The sequence below is a fragment of the Manacus candei genome, unplaced genomic scaffold (genome assembly GCF_025592945.1).
Source record: "Manacus candei isolate 608988 ecotype Guabito, Panama unplaced genomic scaffold, ASM2559294v1 h1tg000067l, whole genome shotgun sequence".
NCBI classification, from domain to species: Eukaryota; Metazoa; Chordata; class Aves; order Passeriformes; family Pipridae; genus Manacus; species Manacus candei.
Genome location: NW_026138115.1, coordinates 15,006,837 through 15,022,667, shown reverse-complemented (window position 1 = coordinate 15,022,667; position 15,831 = coordinate 15,006,837). Strand labels below are relative to the sequence as shown.

At 34.2% G+C, this 15,831-nt stretch overlaps 1 protein-coding gene across 4 annotated transcripts in view; it reads right to left on the bottom strand.

The window, feature by feature from the left end:
- STRN3 (striatin 3) overlaps window positions 1-15,831 on the bottom strand; it is a 63,562-nt gene that overhangs the window by 19,276 nt on the left and 28,455 nt on the right. For 2 of the 4 annotated variants that reach the window (XM_051806257.1, XM_051806258.1), the window contains exons 7-9: window positions 15,366-15,507; window positions 9,908-10,018; window positions 3,695-3,835 (exon numbers count right to left, since the gene is read on the bottom strand). In XM_051806257.1, coding sequence (XP_051662217.1) covers window positions 3,695-3,835; window positions 9,908-10,018; window positions 15,366-15,507 — 394 coding nt within the window. The remainder of the gene's footprint in view (window positions 1-3,694; window positions 3,836-9,907; window positions 10,019-15,365; window positions 15,508-15,831) is intronic. The other 2 variants (XM_051806259.1, XM_051806260.1) reach the window with 2 other exon arrangements.

Below are 15,831 nucleotides of genomic sequence, written 5' to 3'. Positions count from 1 at the left end.
GTATTATTAAGAAGTAACCTTATTACCAACAGCCAACATAACTGGATGTGAGAATCTAATAATCTATGCAAGAATAAAGATTGCTGTTCCTACACTTACATAAAAAGAGTAGATAGTACTCTAACTATGCACAATCACCTCTTTTTAAAACATGCACAGTCCATACAGAGGTCTTAACTCATAAGAATGCTACATTACATCAACAGCCCAAAGTAGCCTACCATGCCCTTATATGAATAAGCTTTTCATTTCCATTAATATTTTACTAAAACTCTCAATTTGACAGTCTATTGCAAACCATTCATATTTCATAAAATGTTGTATTCCTACAAAGCACCTATTTACCTTACTGTTACTCCTATTCAATCTTCAGGACAGGCCCACAAGGTTTAAGTAAGTCCCATAACTTGTCATACTAATTCTTTGTGAAATATATGTTATCAGACCTTAACAGATCAGCTTTTTTATGCTTTATGCTAAAAATTAAACACTACCACATTAAGAGTTTATATTATAAATTCAGCAAGTTTTATTCTCATGATGTGAATATCTACTTAAAGCTTCAAAATTAATGCTATCCAAAATTTAGAAGAATATTTCTCAATACTAAAGTTTTCAATATGAATTTATCATACGTTGTGTAATTTAATTTATTTAATTATTTTTAATTATGTTATTTTATATTATTTTTATTTAATTATTATTTAAATTATTTAAATTCTTATTTTAAAATAAAGCATATTTGAGAAGTTTAAAAATGGTTGCAAGATGCTTTTGTAAAAAAGAAAAGGCAGAATAGTAGCACAATGAATGATGCATGCTATAGCTACTAAAAATAAAGATGCACATCTCTGCATATCAAAAACAATGCATCAATAGATATATGCAAATGAGACTTAAGAAATTACTTTTTAGTGCTTTTCATTTTTAAAAAAATATCCAAGTATTTTTCTAAAACACAGTACAATATTATCTTCATAGCATAATATATATGTTTAACTGAGTTTGCAACCAATAAATATAAAGTAAAAATGTGATACTACAAGTTTCTTTGTAGGTGAAATAAATATTGAATAAATATTGAAATATTAAAATATAAAATGGTAATAATAAATATTTGCTCGGCCAATCCTAACCAGCACTTCTTACCTTTAAGTTCTTGACATCATATACAATTAAATAAAAATCAAGCAGCAATATTTGTACAAAGTGAAACTGCTTTAATCTCTAATCAGATACGTTTGTTCATATAGGCTGCTGTTGTCTGTTAGATGACAGCAACATCTTAATCTTGTTTTCCACAAAGTTAATATGTGGTACACCAAAAGCAGCTGTTAATACTCAAGCAATTAGCTGTTAATGTTTTATTCTGTCAATCTGTAGATTGACACCTCCACAGTCTATAGATACTAAAAAGGAAAACAACCAGTGTAGAGAGCAATCCTCTGTAGAATACACTGGATGGTGAATCATGCTGCAGTTGAATCTCTTTTGGAAAGTCATGCCATATGTCAAAATGGAAGCCCCACTTTCTCATGACCAAAACTATTAAGTCCAATTACAGCATAACAATTTCCTCATCATATTCAACCAGGCACTTGAGAGTGGGAAAAAAAAACCAGCCCCCCCCCCCCTTTAGAGGCATAAAAGATACGTTCCCTGCCAGTCAGATTCAGTTCCTCCCTGAAACCCCCTCAAGAAAAAAAAAAAGTAAGCTCAATAACACTTTCTCCTCTAGACGAAAACAAAATTATCAACCACTACCTCAGAACTGTAATATTTCAAAGTGTAACATAAACCTTTCACACACTCACAAGAAAATTATGGTTTAGTAACATTCATCAAGCATAGGCTAGTGTGTCCCAGGAAAAAAGCCTAAAGTTATCTGCAAAAACTTAGCTTTTAAAACGCAGCTGAATAAATGACTAAAATCTGCATTTGTACCACACGGTGCAAAATCTGCATTTTATGATAATGGACTATTTGGCTTTGTGACACACCTAGAAGGAATTCAAATACAACACTGTTCATTTGCAGCTTTGCACCATATGGTGAAAACAAAAACTCAAAAAGCCACATAGTATTCAGGATAGAAACAGCAAAAGTTACACTCTAATACTCAAGTTTAAAAACTATGCAGAACCCACAATTACCAGATAAGATGATAGAGATATTAATATTACTCCTCTTAATGAATAAAGGCCAAACTACACCGACAAGTTGAAAACAAATGGACACATTAAACAGCATGAAGATATCAACCTGAAAGCAATAACAACAGTTTATTTGAAAAGAGTGTGAACAATCTTTATTTGAAGGGCAGCACAGTGTTTGTGCTACGGGAACCAGGCAACACAAAACGGTCCCTAGCAAATTCAAATTTAGCATCTATTTCTTCAGAAAGACTGCTTTGTCCAATATTATTTTAGATCTAAAGTCTCTAACAGAGATAACAGCCCTATATGGCCTGTTCTTAACAATGAAGGTCTGTGTTCCTTTGCACAACATGTATGGCCAAAGAAAAATAGCCCAAGACAGACTGAAGAAATTGTAACTGTAGGGTCACATGCCCTTCATACCTTAACAAGGCGAACAGGCAACTTAGAGCAGGTAAACACTAAACCTAAATACAACCTAAATATATGTCTACACATTTTAGCAAGTGGAACTTTCACCAGTAGGTTTTCCAATTGCACTCCACAGGTAAATTTGATACTGGTTCATCTTTAAGTTGTAAATAAAAACAAAGATGAAAAGGAAGGCAGTAAAGGAGACATTTGTAAAATAAGTTTGGGAGAGCAACAAAAAAACTTCCTTGCAACAGTTCTATTTTTCTGCTTGCCTGGTGACAGGCATTTGTGGGGCCAAGGGTGAAGAAAGAAAAGGAGAACCAATAGATTACAAGGATCAGTAGCAACACAAATTCCACTTCTGGTACAGGCGCTACTATGCCAGGGCTTATGGGTCAAAGATCATCCTAAAGGAGCCAAATCTGAATATGTCAGAGTATTCTGAATAAATATGTTCTGAGGACAGAATTTACATAATGGTATTTTAATCTCAAAGTTAATGCAAGGAAAATCATCCCTTTAAAACAAAATACTTAAAGGTTGAACACAAGGTTTTTCACTTTTTAGATAAAAGCGTGCCACTAACTTCCATTGTCTAAGATAATCCTGAAACAAAAAAAATACTTTATAAAGAAATAAATAGTGCCTTTACAAACTTGTATATGTAGACCAAAAGAATTTTTAAAAAGAGAACAATTAACTTGAGGAAAAGAGACAAATTAGTCCTGTACCTTAAGCCACCACTTTTCACTTTAAAATCCCAACTGTGTATCCAATGTTAATACTCACCTTTTTTCCCCTAAATAAATACAACCTATTTGTGAAAGGTGTTGCTAATGGGGAAGGAGGGATGCCTGCAAACAGGAGTTTAATAGTGAATAGTTTCAGAACACACTGCTGTACATAAAGATATTTTAAAATACTAATGAAATAATGGTGAGTTACGATAAGCTACAGAAACTCAAGCCATATTCTCATAAAATCATTTGGGAAGAACTGTAAATAAAATAACGTGGCAATCTGCAATTTCATTAAGCTTTATAGAGGGGACAATAAATTACAGCGTGTGCTTTCCAAAAAAAAAAAATCTCCTGAAATATAATAAGTAGCTGAATTTTTTGTACCTTCCTCTGCTCTTGCACCTTCATGATCAGGCATTCTAGAAGAGGGTGACCTAGATTGATTAATGATTCCTGAAGGGATGTGGGGTATCTCATCATCGCCCAGATCAGCTATCATGTCGTGAAGTTTTGTCCTGTTGACTCCTGTAAATTAATGTCAGCAGCAAAGATTCATTTGATTGCTACCGCTTGACTTGACTGAAGTCTAAAAATCCATTAAACAAGAATAATTACTGATGGGACCTCCTTAAAATAAATAGTGCTTTGCTTTTGTTTATTAATATTTCGGAAATCAAAAGAAGGAGTTCATACATCAAATCTGAAAACTACATGCAAATAATTTTAATTCACTAAATCAAACAATACTCCTTTGTGTTCTGTAGATCTATTCTACAGTTTCCTGTAGGAAAGAGAAAAAAAATCATCTTACAGCCCTACTGAAGTCAAGCCAAATATTAAAAGAACATGAACTATTAAACAAAAAAACATATGAATTAAACATTTTCTAATAATATTACACAACTTTAACTACACTAAACAATTTAACACTGAAAAACAAAAGTGCAAATTAAAAATATGCTTAAAAATGAGGGCAAAAGTACAGACAATTCATAATGGGGGTGCAACGAACAATTAACTTTCCCTGCTTTTGAATGATATTTATATTGCATAAAGTGTTTATTAAACATGAGAGCAAGAATACTTCCACCACTGTATGAAATTGCAGATGTATATTACCCTTATTATAAAAGCATGCCCCTAGAAACAAAGCATGTTGAATTATATGTGCATTTAATTACGCAGACACTAGTAAACAGGAATAATATAATTTAAAATATTTTTAAATTAATAAACTCATTCCTGCTTCCACCTTTACAGCTTCCACATCAAAAAGTCAAGCTTCAGTCATAAAGTGTATTTCAGTGAGAGAATCCACAGTGATGAAAGACCTAACCAGCTTTTAACCAATGAAACAGCCTTTCCTGGGACTGCAAGAGAGATATTGTAAACCATTTAGTAAAGGAAGCATTAGGGAACAAGTTCTTATGCTCTGAGGAGAAACGTACCACTTTTATTAAAAAGGAAATGGAAACTAAAACAAAGCCTTTATTCTCAAAAAAGTAAAAGGTAAAGACTATAACAACAGATGACTTATCAAAAGCATAACTGTTCATTCAACAGTTGAACACTAAAACACACTCTTTAAAAAAGTATCTGATCATTTCAGATCTTACTGGGTAAGTCAATGTGTTCAAAAATAAGTATCTAAAAAAACCTGAATTCTCTGAAGATAATGAAGAATTCCCTGCAGAGAGGGATGAAAACGAAAAATATTTCTTGAAGTAGAATCATAGCAAGTATACCACACATACCCTTGAAGGATGCCACATGACAATTCTCATTAATATTTGCAAAACATTTTCATTTTGCGAAGTAATACAACTTCACATACACTTTATATTTTTTGCGCTTCTGATATTTTTTCTTTCCTTTATGGAACACTCAGTATTCCAGTTAAATTTAAAAAGGCTGCTACCCAGAAGCTGTTTGAGAATAAAAATGGCTTCCAAAAGTTTCCCTTCTGCAACAGATCACTTGAGTGGTTAAGTTTCATTCCACTCTTGTGTAGAAGTATATCTAGAAACCCATGATCTCACCTATTGAAGTGAGTGTAAAATAATAAAAATGAGGAATGCTTTTTTTGAACCAACTGTTTTCTAATAGCCTAGACTGATAGGATTTAATTTCAAAAGTACAATACTTAACTGCAGTCAGGAGGTAAGATCTCATACACAAAAGTCACTCTTAAAATGGACAGGTCTCTACCACACAGGCCACAAAGCTTGCTTTTGTCTTTATTCCAGATGGCCATCAGTGAGGTACCTCCATGACCAACAGCAGATATGTTCTTGTATAGAGAAATCAATAAATGACACGATAAAAGTAATGACTGGTACTCTAAGTTGTCTACTTTAATAAACCTTTGCTTTTCAGAATAAAAATCATTTGTCTTCTCCATGCTGATACACATGAACTGTTCAACACATTGATGGAAAATACCAAAAGTAGCTTATAATATTACTCATATCCAAACTGAAAGCATCTTTTGGAGGTGCTTTCACACCAAACATATGAGCATGAGAAGTTTGTCTTAAAGCATACTCAGAAGTAACCAGAAGTTACGGGATGGACAGCCTTGCCTTTTAAAGTTTTCCAGTAAGTCTGAGCACTTCTTGTCCTTCAGGCATAATCTCAGAACAGTCTTCAATCCATCACACAATACAGGGAGAAGCTTATAAGAGAGCAGATGCTGTTCTCACAGTTTCTGTGTATTTCATGTCGAAAAATGTCAGTATTCAGGATTGTGCCACCACTACAGAAGACAGCACAGATTTCTGCTTTCAAATAAGTGCAAGTGTACCTTCATATAACTGGTGAAGTATTTTAAATGTTATGAAGAGATTTTTAAAGAAAAGAATGCTTTACAATACCATCTCAGTGTATTCTCCTTCAGAGATCAAAAGGGGAAATGGTAACTGAGCATTCAGTGATGAAAAGTTATAGTATAAGAAACCTTAAGCAGATTTCTATTAGCTCTGAGATGTATCAGTCCAAGTCTGAATATAACATAGGGATCCTTAAAGGTGATGGTAATGAAGAGGTAAAATTCAGATCTATTTTCATGCCTATCAACTATTACACTGTATTTCCAGAAATCAAGGCTAGTAAAGTGAATGGGATGGATACTGTTTAACAAACAGAACAATTACACTAAGGGAAAAGAGCGGGAAAGTAAAAAAAAAGACAAGTTTCAAGAAAACTAAGGAAAAACAGTAAGAGTATTTTCACTTCAACAGTGATGTACACATACATTTTAAGATGTGAAAACTGTTTTTCAAATTGCTGAGAACACATTATGCTGACCTGATAGTACAAAACGAGATATACAACACCTGCACTATTATGCCCTGCAAATGTGACAGGCTATATCTGAAAAACAGTCATCCCAATTTACCTGCCAAAACTGATCTTATCAAACTTGGAACTCTTCAATAAACAGCTTTGCATTATTTTGCATCTGATATTATGAAGGAAATTTAAGTGTGGAGTAGTGGATTTTTGTTGCTGTTTTGGTGGGGTTTACATAGACTGTTATAAAGATGTAGTATTCCCACATAACATGGCGACTGTCATGACAGGCACCCTCTTCCTTCCCACCAAAAAGAGAAACACAGATGCTGACAGAAGATGACCTAAATGAAGGTGTTCTACTTAATAGAAAATATATGAATTCAGACTAGAGAAGCGTCAAAATAGAATCAGATTTACTTCTGTTCACTTATTTGTGTCTACATCTGGATGAAAGTTTCCCTACCTGGGGTCAGGGCTATGATTACCCTGTCTAATTGCAGTCTAAATGTAGCTACAGTCTAAATGTAGATTATGGCAGTTACCAGATGCATATCCCACAAAAGAAACCATTAGAATGTCTGGTCTATTATGCTGTAATATGTTTCAAAGTATTGCAAGGGATGACAGTTAATGCACATTTGTTGGACGTTTATGATGATACATATATACTACCATGCAGGTAAGTTCTGACAGTGCTCAAAATAAATTCTGGTAGCAGTCTGACAAAACACTGAAGAGCAAAGTAAGACATGAATTTTCAGAATGAAGTTCCCAAATGATCAGACATGAAAAGCAAGAATAAAGAAGGCCTTCAACATTATTTTCAGCCTCAGAATGTTAAAAAGCTGAGAAAACAAATCTATGAAGCAAACAGAATTGAAATAAATCTGCCCAACCTTGAATGTGTGTGGAGTTCGCTCATTCAATCAGCTCAGTGATTTAGAGGTAAGCTTTTAATTAGAAACTACTATCATGAATGTGACAAGCAAAGAATCTCTCAAACCACTGTGTGAAACTATGTGAGCTCAAGGTTTCCTGAAGGAGAATTTAAGCTTAAAACTCAAAACCCAAACAATGACTTTCATGACCCCACCGTGCTGTGACACACAGTTGATCTCCTACATATTCTCTTATGTGAGCAAAAGAAGACTTCAAAATTACTTTAGATGAAGAAAACTTTGTTATTTTGCAGCCACTGTGCTCCCAAAAGTCTAAAATGAGAAATTTAATATGAAAATTTCAAATAAAAGAAGTCCATTCTGGTGTGAAGTTTCTAACCCTACTTCATGCAAATTTGGTGTCAGCTGCTGATTTCCATGTTAAATGGTAATGCCCATTAGCATGCAGATTACTACTGTAAGCTCTAATCAAGATTAGGTAAAAATCTTTGCTTTGTCAAAGATTTTACGTTCCTGTGTGTGTGCAAGTCATGCAAAACTGCTGCAAAAATAACCAACATGCACCAACTGAAGTGTAATTGTTAGGTGTCACAAAGTAAATTCAAATCTTAATGATTACAGAATTCTTCATGAAGTGTTATATTTTAATTATCACTTAATTTAGTTCATACATATTCACACAATTTTTCAAATTGAGGAAAAGAATTTTTTTACTAGATATTGCCAGAAACTGTTAAAATACACTTTTAGAAGAAAAACACTGCAAGCATGGGAGCTTCTCTGAAGTGACATAGGATGCCATCCAGAGGGACCTGAACAAGCTCGAGAAGTGGATCCATGGGAATCTCATGAGCTTTAACAAGACCAAGTGCAAGGTGCTGCACCTGGGTTGGGGCAACCCCTGGTATCAATACAGGCTGGGAAATTAAGAGATTGAGAGCAGCCCTGCTGAGAAGGACTTGGTGGATGAGAGGCTGGACATGAGCCGGCAATGTGTACCTGCAGCCCAGGAAGACAATCATGTTCTGGGCTGCATCCAAAGCAGCTTGGCCAGCGGGGTGAGGGAGAGGATTCTGCCCCCTACTCCACTCTGGTGAGACCCCACCTGGAGTACTGTGTACAGTTCTGGGGTTCCCAGCACATGGACCTGCTGGAGTGAATCCACAGCAGGGCCACCAGAGTGATTAGAGGGATGGAGCCTCTCCTATGAGGAGAGGTTGGGAGAATTGGGATTGTTTAGCCTGGAAAAGAAAAGGCTTTAGGGTGGCCTAATTGCATCCTCTCAGTACCTGATGGAGAGAGGGACGTTTTAAAAGGGCATGTAGTGACAGGACAAGGGGGAATGGCTTCAAACTAAAAGAACGTAGGTTTAGATTAGATATTAGGAAGAAATTCTTTACTCTGAGGGTGGTGAGGCACTGGCACAGGTTGCTCAGAACCCCATGCAACCTGGCCTTGAACACTTCCAGGGATGGGGCATCCACACTTCTCTGAGCAACCTGTGCCAGTGCCTCACCATCCTCAGAGTAAAGAATTTCTTCCTAATATCTAATCTAAACTAGATTAGATTGGAACCAGATGATCTTTAAGGTCCCTTCCAACCCAAGCCATTCTATGATGACATAGATTTAATAATACTTTATCCACTAAGAACTTTGTGTAGTTCATAACATAATTTCTAAAAGCATTTTTACCAGGTTGTTCAACACTGAAATTTGGTTTAATTTACATAGTTAAAATAGGTCAGCTGGTCACAAAACTCTTACTGAGTAAAGAGCTGTCAACCAAAATGTGGCAAATGCACAGAAAATTGAAGGGCACCATAAAATAAAGATTATATCATTAAAAAGGCCATCAAAAAGTTCATATATACATTATAGACATTTTTTTATTCTCAATGCCTAGGACTGTAAAATAATTACAAGCCCATAAATAGCAATTACAGCTTGATTCAAGCTCATATTAAAAAAAGCAACAAAAGACTCGATCCCACCACCCCCAAAAAAGACCTCAATACCCATCCTTCCCAGAACAGTATCACTGAACTATACTTTAAGAAGCAGATAAAGCTTAAATCTTTCAGAAAACTTCTTAGAGTAGGAATATCCTCAAAACGCAAGTTGTTCACTGTTTTTACACTCACATTTCAAAGCATTTAGTTCTCTTCACCTATTTAATCTTGAATTTTTACATGTTTTCAACATTTCTCATTTAGGAAATGGCTGTCAAAGGTTTTGGCATATTCACATTCAGCAGGTAGAAAGTTAAAGTTGGTTGCCCCCATTACAGAAAATGATGTTTAATGAAAAAAAAAAAAAACAAAAACAGAACTTGTGAGAAAAAATGTCTTCTATATAGATAGGCAAAAAAGTGTTGCATTACAAGATTCAGAATCTGCACTTACTCTTTACCCCTTTCTTCCCCTTTCGTTCCTTCTTGTACTGTTCCTTCAGTTTACTTATTAGTCCCTGGTCTACATCCCAAACCTCAGCAGTTGGGGACAGGTCATCTTTGTCTACATGCAGCATATTATTAAAAGAAAAAAAATCAGCAATTGGCAATGCAAGCTGTTGGTGATTTACTGTCATAGCTGTATAAGAGCACTAATAAAGTTATTAATAAATCTTTACTTTAAAGGTGCAGTCTCAGTTTTAAGTTTATAAAAGACTAAGTCTCATTTCATACAGTTTTCCAAGGCACTGTATATTATCAGTTACATATTTGAAAATTGTATGTTAATTTGTTACTAAGGAGCAAACAAATTAAGCTTCATAAGTAACTGTTTATGTTAAATACTTCAACATACACAACAATTCATTGGTGTTCAGAAACAATTACTGCATCTTTAGAAAGACAGTGTTAAGAAATTATTCAGCCAGTGTTGAATAAGCAAATAAAAATATTCATGCTATATCTCTCATGAAAATGCAAGCTTGAGTAAATCAGTGCCAGTTTATTCATGAAGACAGACCACCATGCATCCTTTCGCATTCATTCTACATGCACAAGAAAAAAACCTTGGTCCTATATTTAACCAGAGAAACAAGTCTATAAACACAGCTTTTTACATAAAGATGAAAAAAAGTAATTCACACAGGTGGACATCCTACTGCATTCCAGAAATTAAATCATAATTAACAGAAATACAACATTCCACAGTAGTTTCAGAAGACAAATCTTTTTCTGTTTGACAAACATTGCAGAATTAATTATTCTTTATTTTTCTAAACTATCCATCTCAAATATTTCTGGAAACTTAGAATTAGTAAAAAGATAAACCTGTTTCTAAGACAAGGCATACATAACACTTGCAGAAGCACTTCTGCTAGTAGACAACTAGGCAGCAAACTTGATTTATGTGCCGGTTTAGCTTTATGCCCACAAATTCTTTAGGCATAAAATAATAAAACTTAGTTCCTCAGTTCTCAACTTCCAATCATACCTACAATATGACTGTATCAATTTTTGAAGTTATACCCATTATAACCATAAAAGTGCACAAGAGGAATCATACACAGCAGAAACAAGGAAACATGCATTTAGGATGCAACACAGTAGGAGTTATTCCAAGTACATGTTTCATGACAAAACATGACAACGAAGGAGTGGACGGATACCCTAGGATACTGATGCATCTATCATCATTCAAATAGGACAAAGATAGGTCAATCTTGATCAAGGAGATCAATATAGAAATGGAAAGGGCAGTGAAAGCATGAAACCAGCAGCATAACGGCAGAGTCCCCTGAGCTGACCACAAAGAATTGTGGAGAGGAAAAAGGAACAATGACATCCTACACCAAACTGCAGCTGCAACTACTAAACTGCAAACATGAAGACCTTTATGATCTTTACAATCACTGGGCCAAAACACTGACAGAGAGGAATAGTGATTAGTCAGGAAACACAAGAGGCACAGAAAGATACGTCAGAGGATATGTTCAATCAAAAGAGGAAAAAAATCAGGGGAAAAAAAAAAACACACCAAAAACCCTAAAACTCAATTAAAAGAAATTCAGTTAAAACCAAATTAAAATGAATTTAAAAAATCCAAAGCACCATTAATAAAATGAAAATAATCAGCTAGGTTGAAGTATTGCAGAGAAGGATTAGGGAATTCAATTGAACCAGAAGATGAACACATGGAACAGCAATGCAATGCTGTTGTAAAAAGTAATTTTGGTATATTTTAAAAGGTGCACTGTATTAAAGCAGGAGTAGCCCATATATTTCAGCACAGGTGATGACAAAACTGAAGTAATATAGTCTGTGTTCTACATTGGAGGTTTAGAAATGTCTGTAGAGTGCAAAACAAACGGGACATTAAATATCAAGACAAAGAATTTGAAGGAACTGTGGGCTCATTCAGTCAATAGAGAACAGGAAAAGCACAAGCCTACAAACAAATATCCAAAACCAACACTGTTGGCTGCTGAAATGCAGGTTGAAAATAGAAAACCAGATAAAATACTAATTCCTGTTATCTGAGGAGGCTGCAAAATGAATTTCAAACAAGATTTTTAGGAAAATTCAGCAGTGCTTCTCTCTGGTATGCGTAGATAAACTATCTATTTCAGAACAGAGCCATGTAACTAGAAGATCTCTGTAATTTCCCTCTAGTGAACTTCCTCAAATTGCCTGCAGTGTTTACACCTGCACTAAACTGACACCAGAACAGCACAGAGGATCCAGGATGTCCACTAACCATTATAATTTTGTGGAGAAAGGTTGGTTTTAATTTGTTTTTATTGGGTTTGGGGTTTTTTTTTAAATATTTAGAAGATGACCCAAGAGACTCTTAATTTCAGTCACACTCCGCCTCCCAGAATTCTGGGCACAGTCAGTCATTCTCTGACTCATGGTCCATCTGCAAATGGAACTTTGGTGTTTCATGGAGATGAGAAATCCAGTGATGAACACACAGTTAGTCTTTGAAACCATAAGGAGAACAAAAAGACTACATAATATGTTAAATCTGTAATACATAGCACAATATATAACAATATGTATTTATTCCTTTTTGCTTAAGCAAACTCAAATTATATATACATTTTTTCTTTATAATAAATCATCACGAGTCATTTATAAATGTTTCCATCTAAAACTGTACATTTTTTTTCTAGTGTGTCACATACTTTGACTTTTCATTGAACATTGCTTGAACTTGCTCATCTTTCACTATTTTGAAGATAAGCTGTTCCTAAGTAAAACATGTCACATGACAGGACACATTAAATTGCAATGTTTGAAATTAATTTAATATTCAAAGTATGTTAACTGAGGGACTTACAAAAAAAGAATGTGTTCATAAAAAGCTGTACTATAGGAAGAAAAGAAAAGAACCCAAACTTCACAGTGTTCATTGGCTGATTTGCAGAAGTCTCCAATAGCAAAAATATAACTGAATTTGGCGATGAAATATTTCAGCATATTTGAAGTTAGATCTACAGACAATACTTCAACAGATAAATATTAAAAATATTAATAAAGGAAGACTAGCCAATATGTTTAGAGTCTAAACATCAGAAGTTTGGTTTCCAGATACTAAATAAAAGCATTATAAATAAATAGAGATGTAAACATTTACATTTTTTTCAGAGTGCTTAAACCTTTGCAAGAGAAGGATGCTAATGACAGGAAAACTAAAACTGGAAGAAAGAAAAACGATGAAAACAGAATAGAGCAATATTACATTATGAAGAAAAACTTGAATTTTAACAAATACTGATGTGCATGGTTGATGCAATTGTTTAGAAAGTCATGGTAAGTATTCATTTAAATGAAGTTCCCCTTCAAAATAAACAGCTAAATGTACAGACCTGGAGATTTCCGGTAACAACAGTTTCATAAAGTTCAAAATAATATGACAGGCTAAAATAAATTGGTTTAGGCAATGTATTACTTTAGAAAGCATTTACATGGGACAATTTTTAAAATGTTATTTGTGGTAGTTAATAAAGAAGCCTTGCCATATTTACACACTGACCTTTAAAAAAGTAACGCTTAACCCCAGGATCTGATAGACTGTATCCTTAAACATCCACTTAGGAAAAGAACAGTTGTACTAAAATCAGTGACATAATGTGAAAAAAACCACTGCTACTACAGTTGGAAGTGTGTCTTTCATGCATTTAAATAGTAAGTTAGCAGAAAATAAACAATAAACTTACGGACATTGTCTTCATATGGCAAAACTCAGAACACATACTTAGAAAGATGAAAAGTAGGTCTATGTTTTATTTCTTCCTTCCCACTTCCTTGACTCAGACACTATTATTTTGGTAACAATGGAACGAACTACATTTAAAACAGTTGTCACTTTTGCTATGGGTTCACTTAAACTGTAATAAAAGACATTCAAACTGCTCTATGAAAATTGTGGTGGGTCAATTTGACTTTTAAAATAGATACCGAAAATCGGGTAGCTACCTGAGAAGATGACAGAGATAGAACACAGTGGAAAGTAATCTTGGGAACAATGACTTGGAATTTCAATGGGCAAGCTAGTTCAATAAGTTTCATTAGTCTGCTGTGGTAAAAATGGATAAATCTTTTGACTGCATGAATATAGTATCAAATAATCTTTCCTTTTACATACATTAGCAGTAAGACTGATGCTAGAACTAGAACATTCAGCATCACTATATATTTGAAGGAATGTTGCAAACAAAGTAAACAACTTGGATTCAAGTTCTTACGTCAAGAGATCTGCCTGTGTGCCTAAATAAAAAGATGATCAAGAAACGGATCACATACCAGCAACTTCAAAGGGGATCAACACTAAGCAACTAAAATTCTACTAAAAGTAGACAGTTATCACCAAAACTAAAGGTAACAATTTGTTCAGCTTCAGTTTCCAACTAGAAATAAGACTGAGTTTTAAAAATAAAGGTGACTAACCCTTAATACTAGTTTTCAGGAAGGAATGCTTTCTACTCCTTGATACCTTCAAAATCAAGACTGGACTATTTTCCTGGAAGATGTGCCGTTATTTTAATTTCTGTAGATCTTTATATTCTCTTTGCTCACCGAGGTGCTTATTCAAGTATGACTTCATTGTCTCAATGACATAAAATGGTCGAACATGATCTAGTGGCACTTTGGGGCTTACAATTAAAGACTTAAGAGTATGCAACTACAAAATTGCTCGTATCACAGTTCAGAAACTAAGATTTCAACTTACCATTTAAAGGCAAATATTAATTATGTGGGTCAGTTCTTTTTCCTACATAAATTTTCTCCTTTCAGTTTCTTCTTTTGAAACACGTAGGTTGCAGAAGTTTCTGACTTAGCGTATTTTGTTTCACAAAATACTACGAAAAAGTTGGGCTATTACAAAAGTTTGGGTTGTTTTTTTACTAATGCAAGCCATATGAGCAACAACATCTAAAAATCTCAGTGAGAAAAACTAAAAATACTAATGGCCCATTTTTCAAGTACACCAAAGAAATTAGAGTACAAAAAGTTTAAAAGTCCTGATAAGAAACAAATAGGAAAAAATATATCTATATTTGAAAGCAAATTTAATACAGGTATAAAAACATTCAGAATCCTAGCCTTTCCTATCTAACAAAGAAAATACTCTCCTCTTAGTTTTGGAATCAAAAACAAAACCCGAAACAACTATAACTACACTTGTATTTGTGGCAACTACGACAGCATATATATATATATATGTGTGTGTGTGTGTATATACATACATATATGAAAGTTTCAGTATACAATACACCATTTTCTAAGCATTAACATTTGAACATCACAATCATCCACACATTCACACCATTTTAGTAGGCATTGCAACTCTTATGTACTACCATGAACAAATATTCCCTTACTTCTAAATGCTTTTGTTAGCATCTTACCCCACTCTGTTCCATCTCCTGAACTTCGAGCTTCTCCAGCTCCCTCACCATCTTCAGCTGTCACTAAAAAGTCAAATTCTTTCAAAGCTTCTTCAGTATCAGGGTCATCTGTAAGGTCAGCAGCTAAACCTTCATTACCAATCTGCAAGCAGATAAACATTTTTCTGCATTCAAATCACGAACAGATTTTCTAGTCATTCAGGTTAGAAGAGATATAGGTTACTCTCGTTGAGTAATTGGTTCCAGGGGAAAACATTTTTCAATGTGAAATGCAGAAAAAGACAAAGATCTCAGCTGGCTTACTAAAAAAAAAAAAAAAAAAAAAAAAAAAAGAGAGCAGTGCAGTCTAGTGATCATTAGAAAATAAGAACACTGACATTAGCTTTAGCAACAAAAACAACCCCATACATCCCAGTCTTCATTTTTTTTATTTAACACATAACAATTAGAAAATTTTGTTGATTTT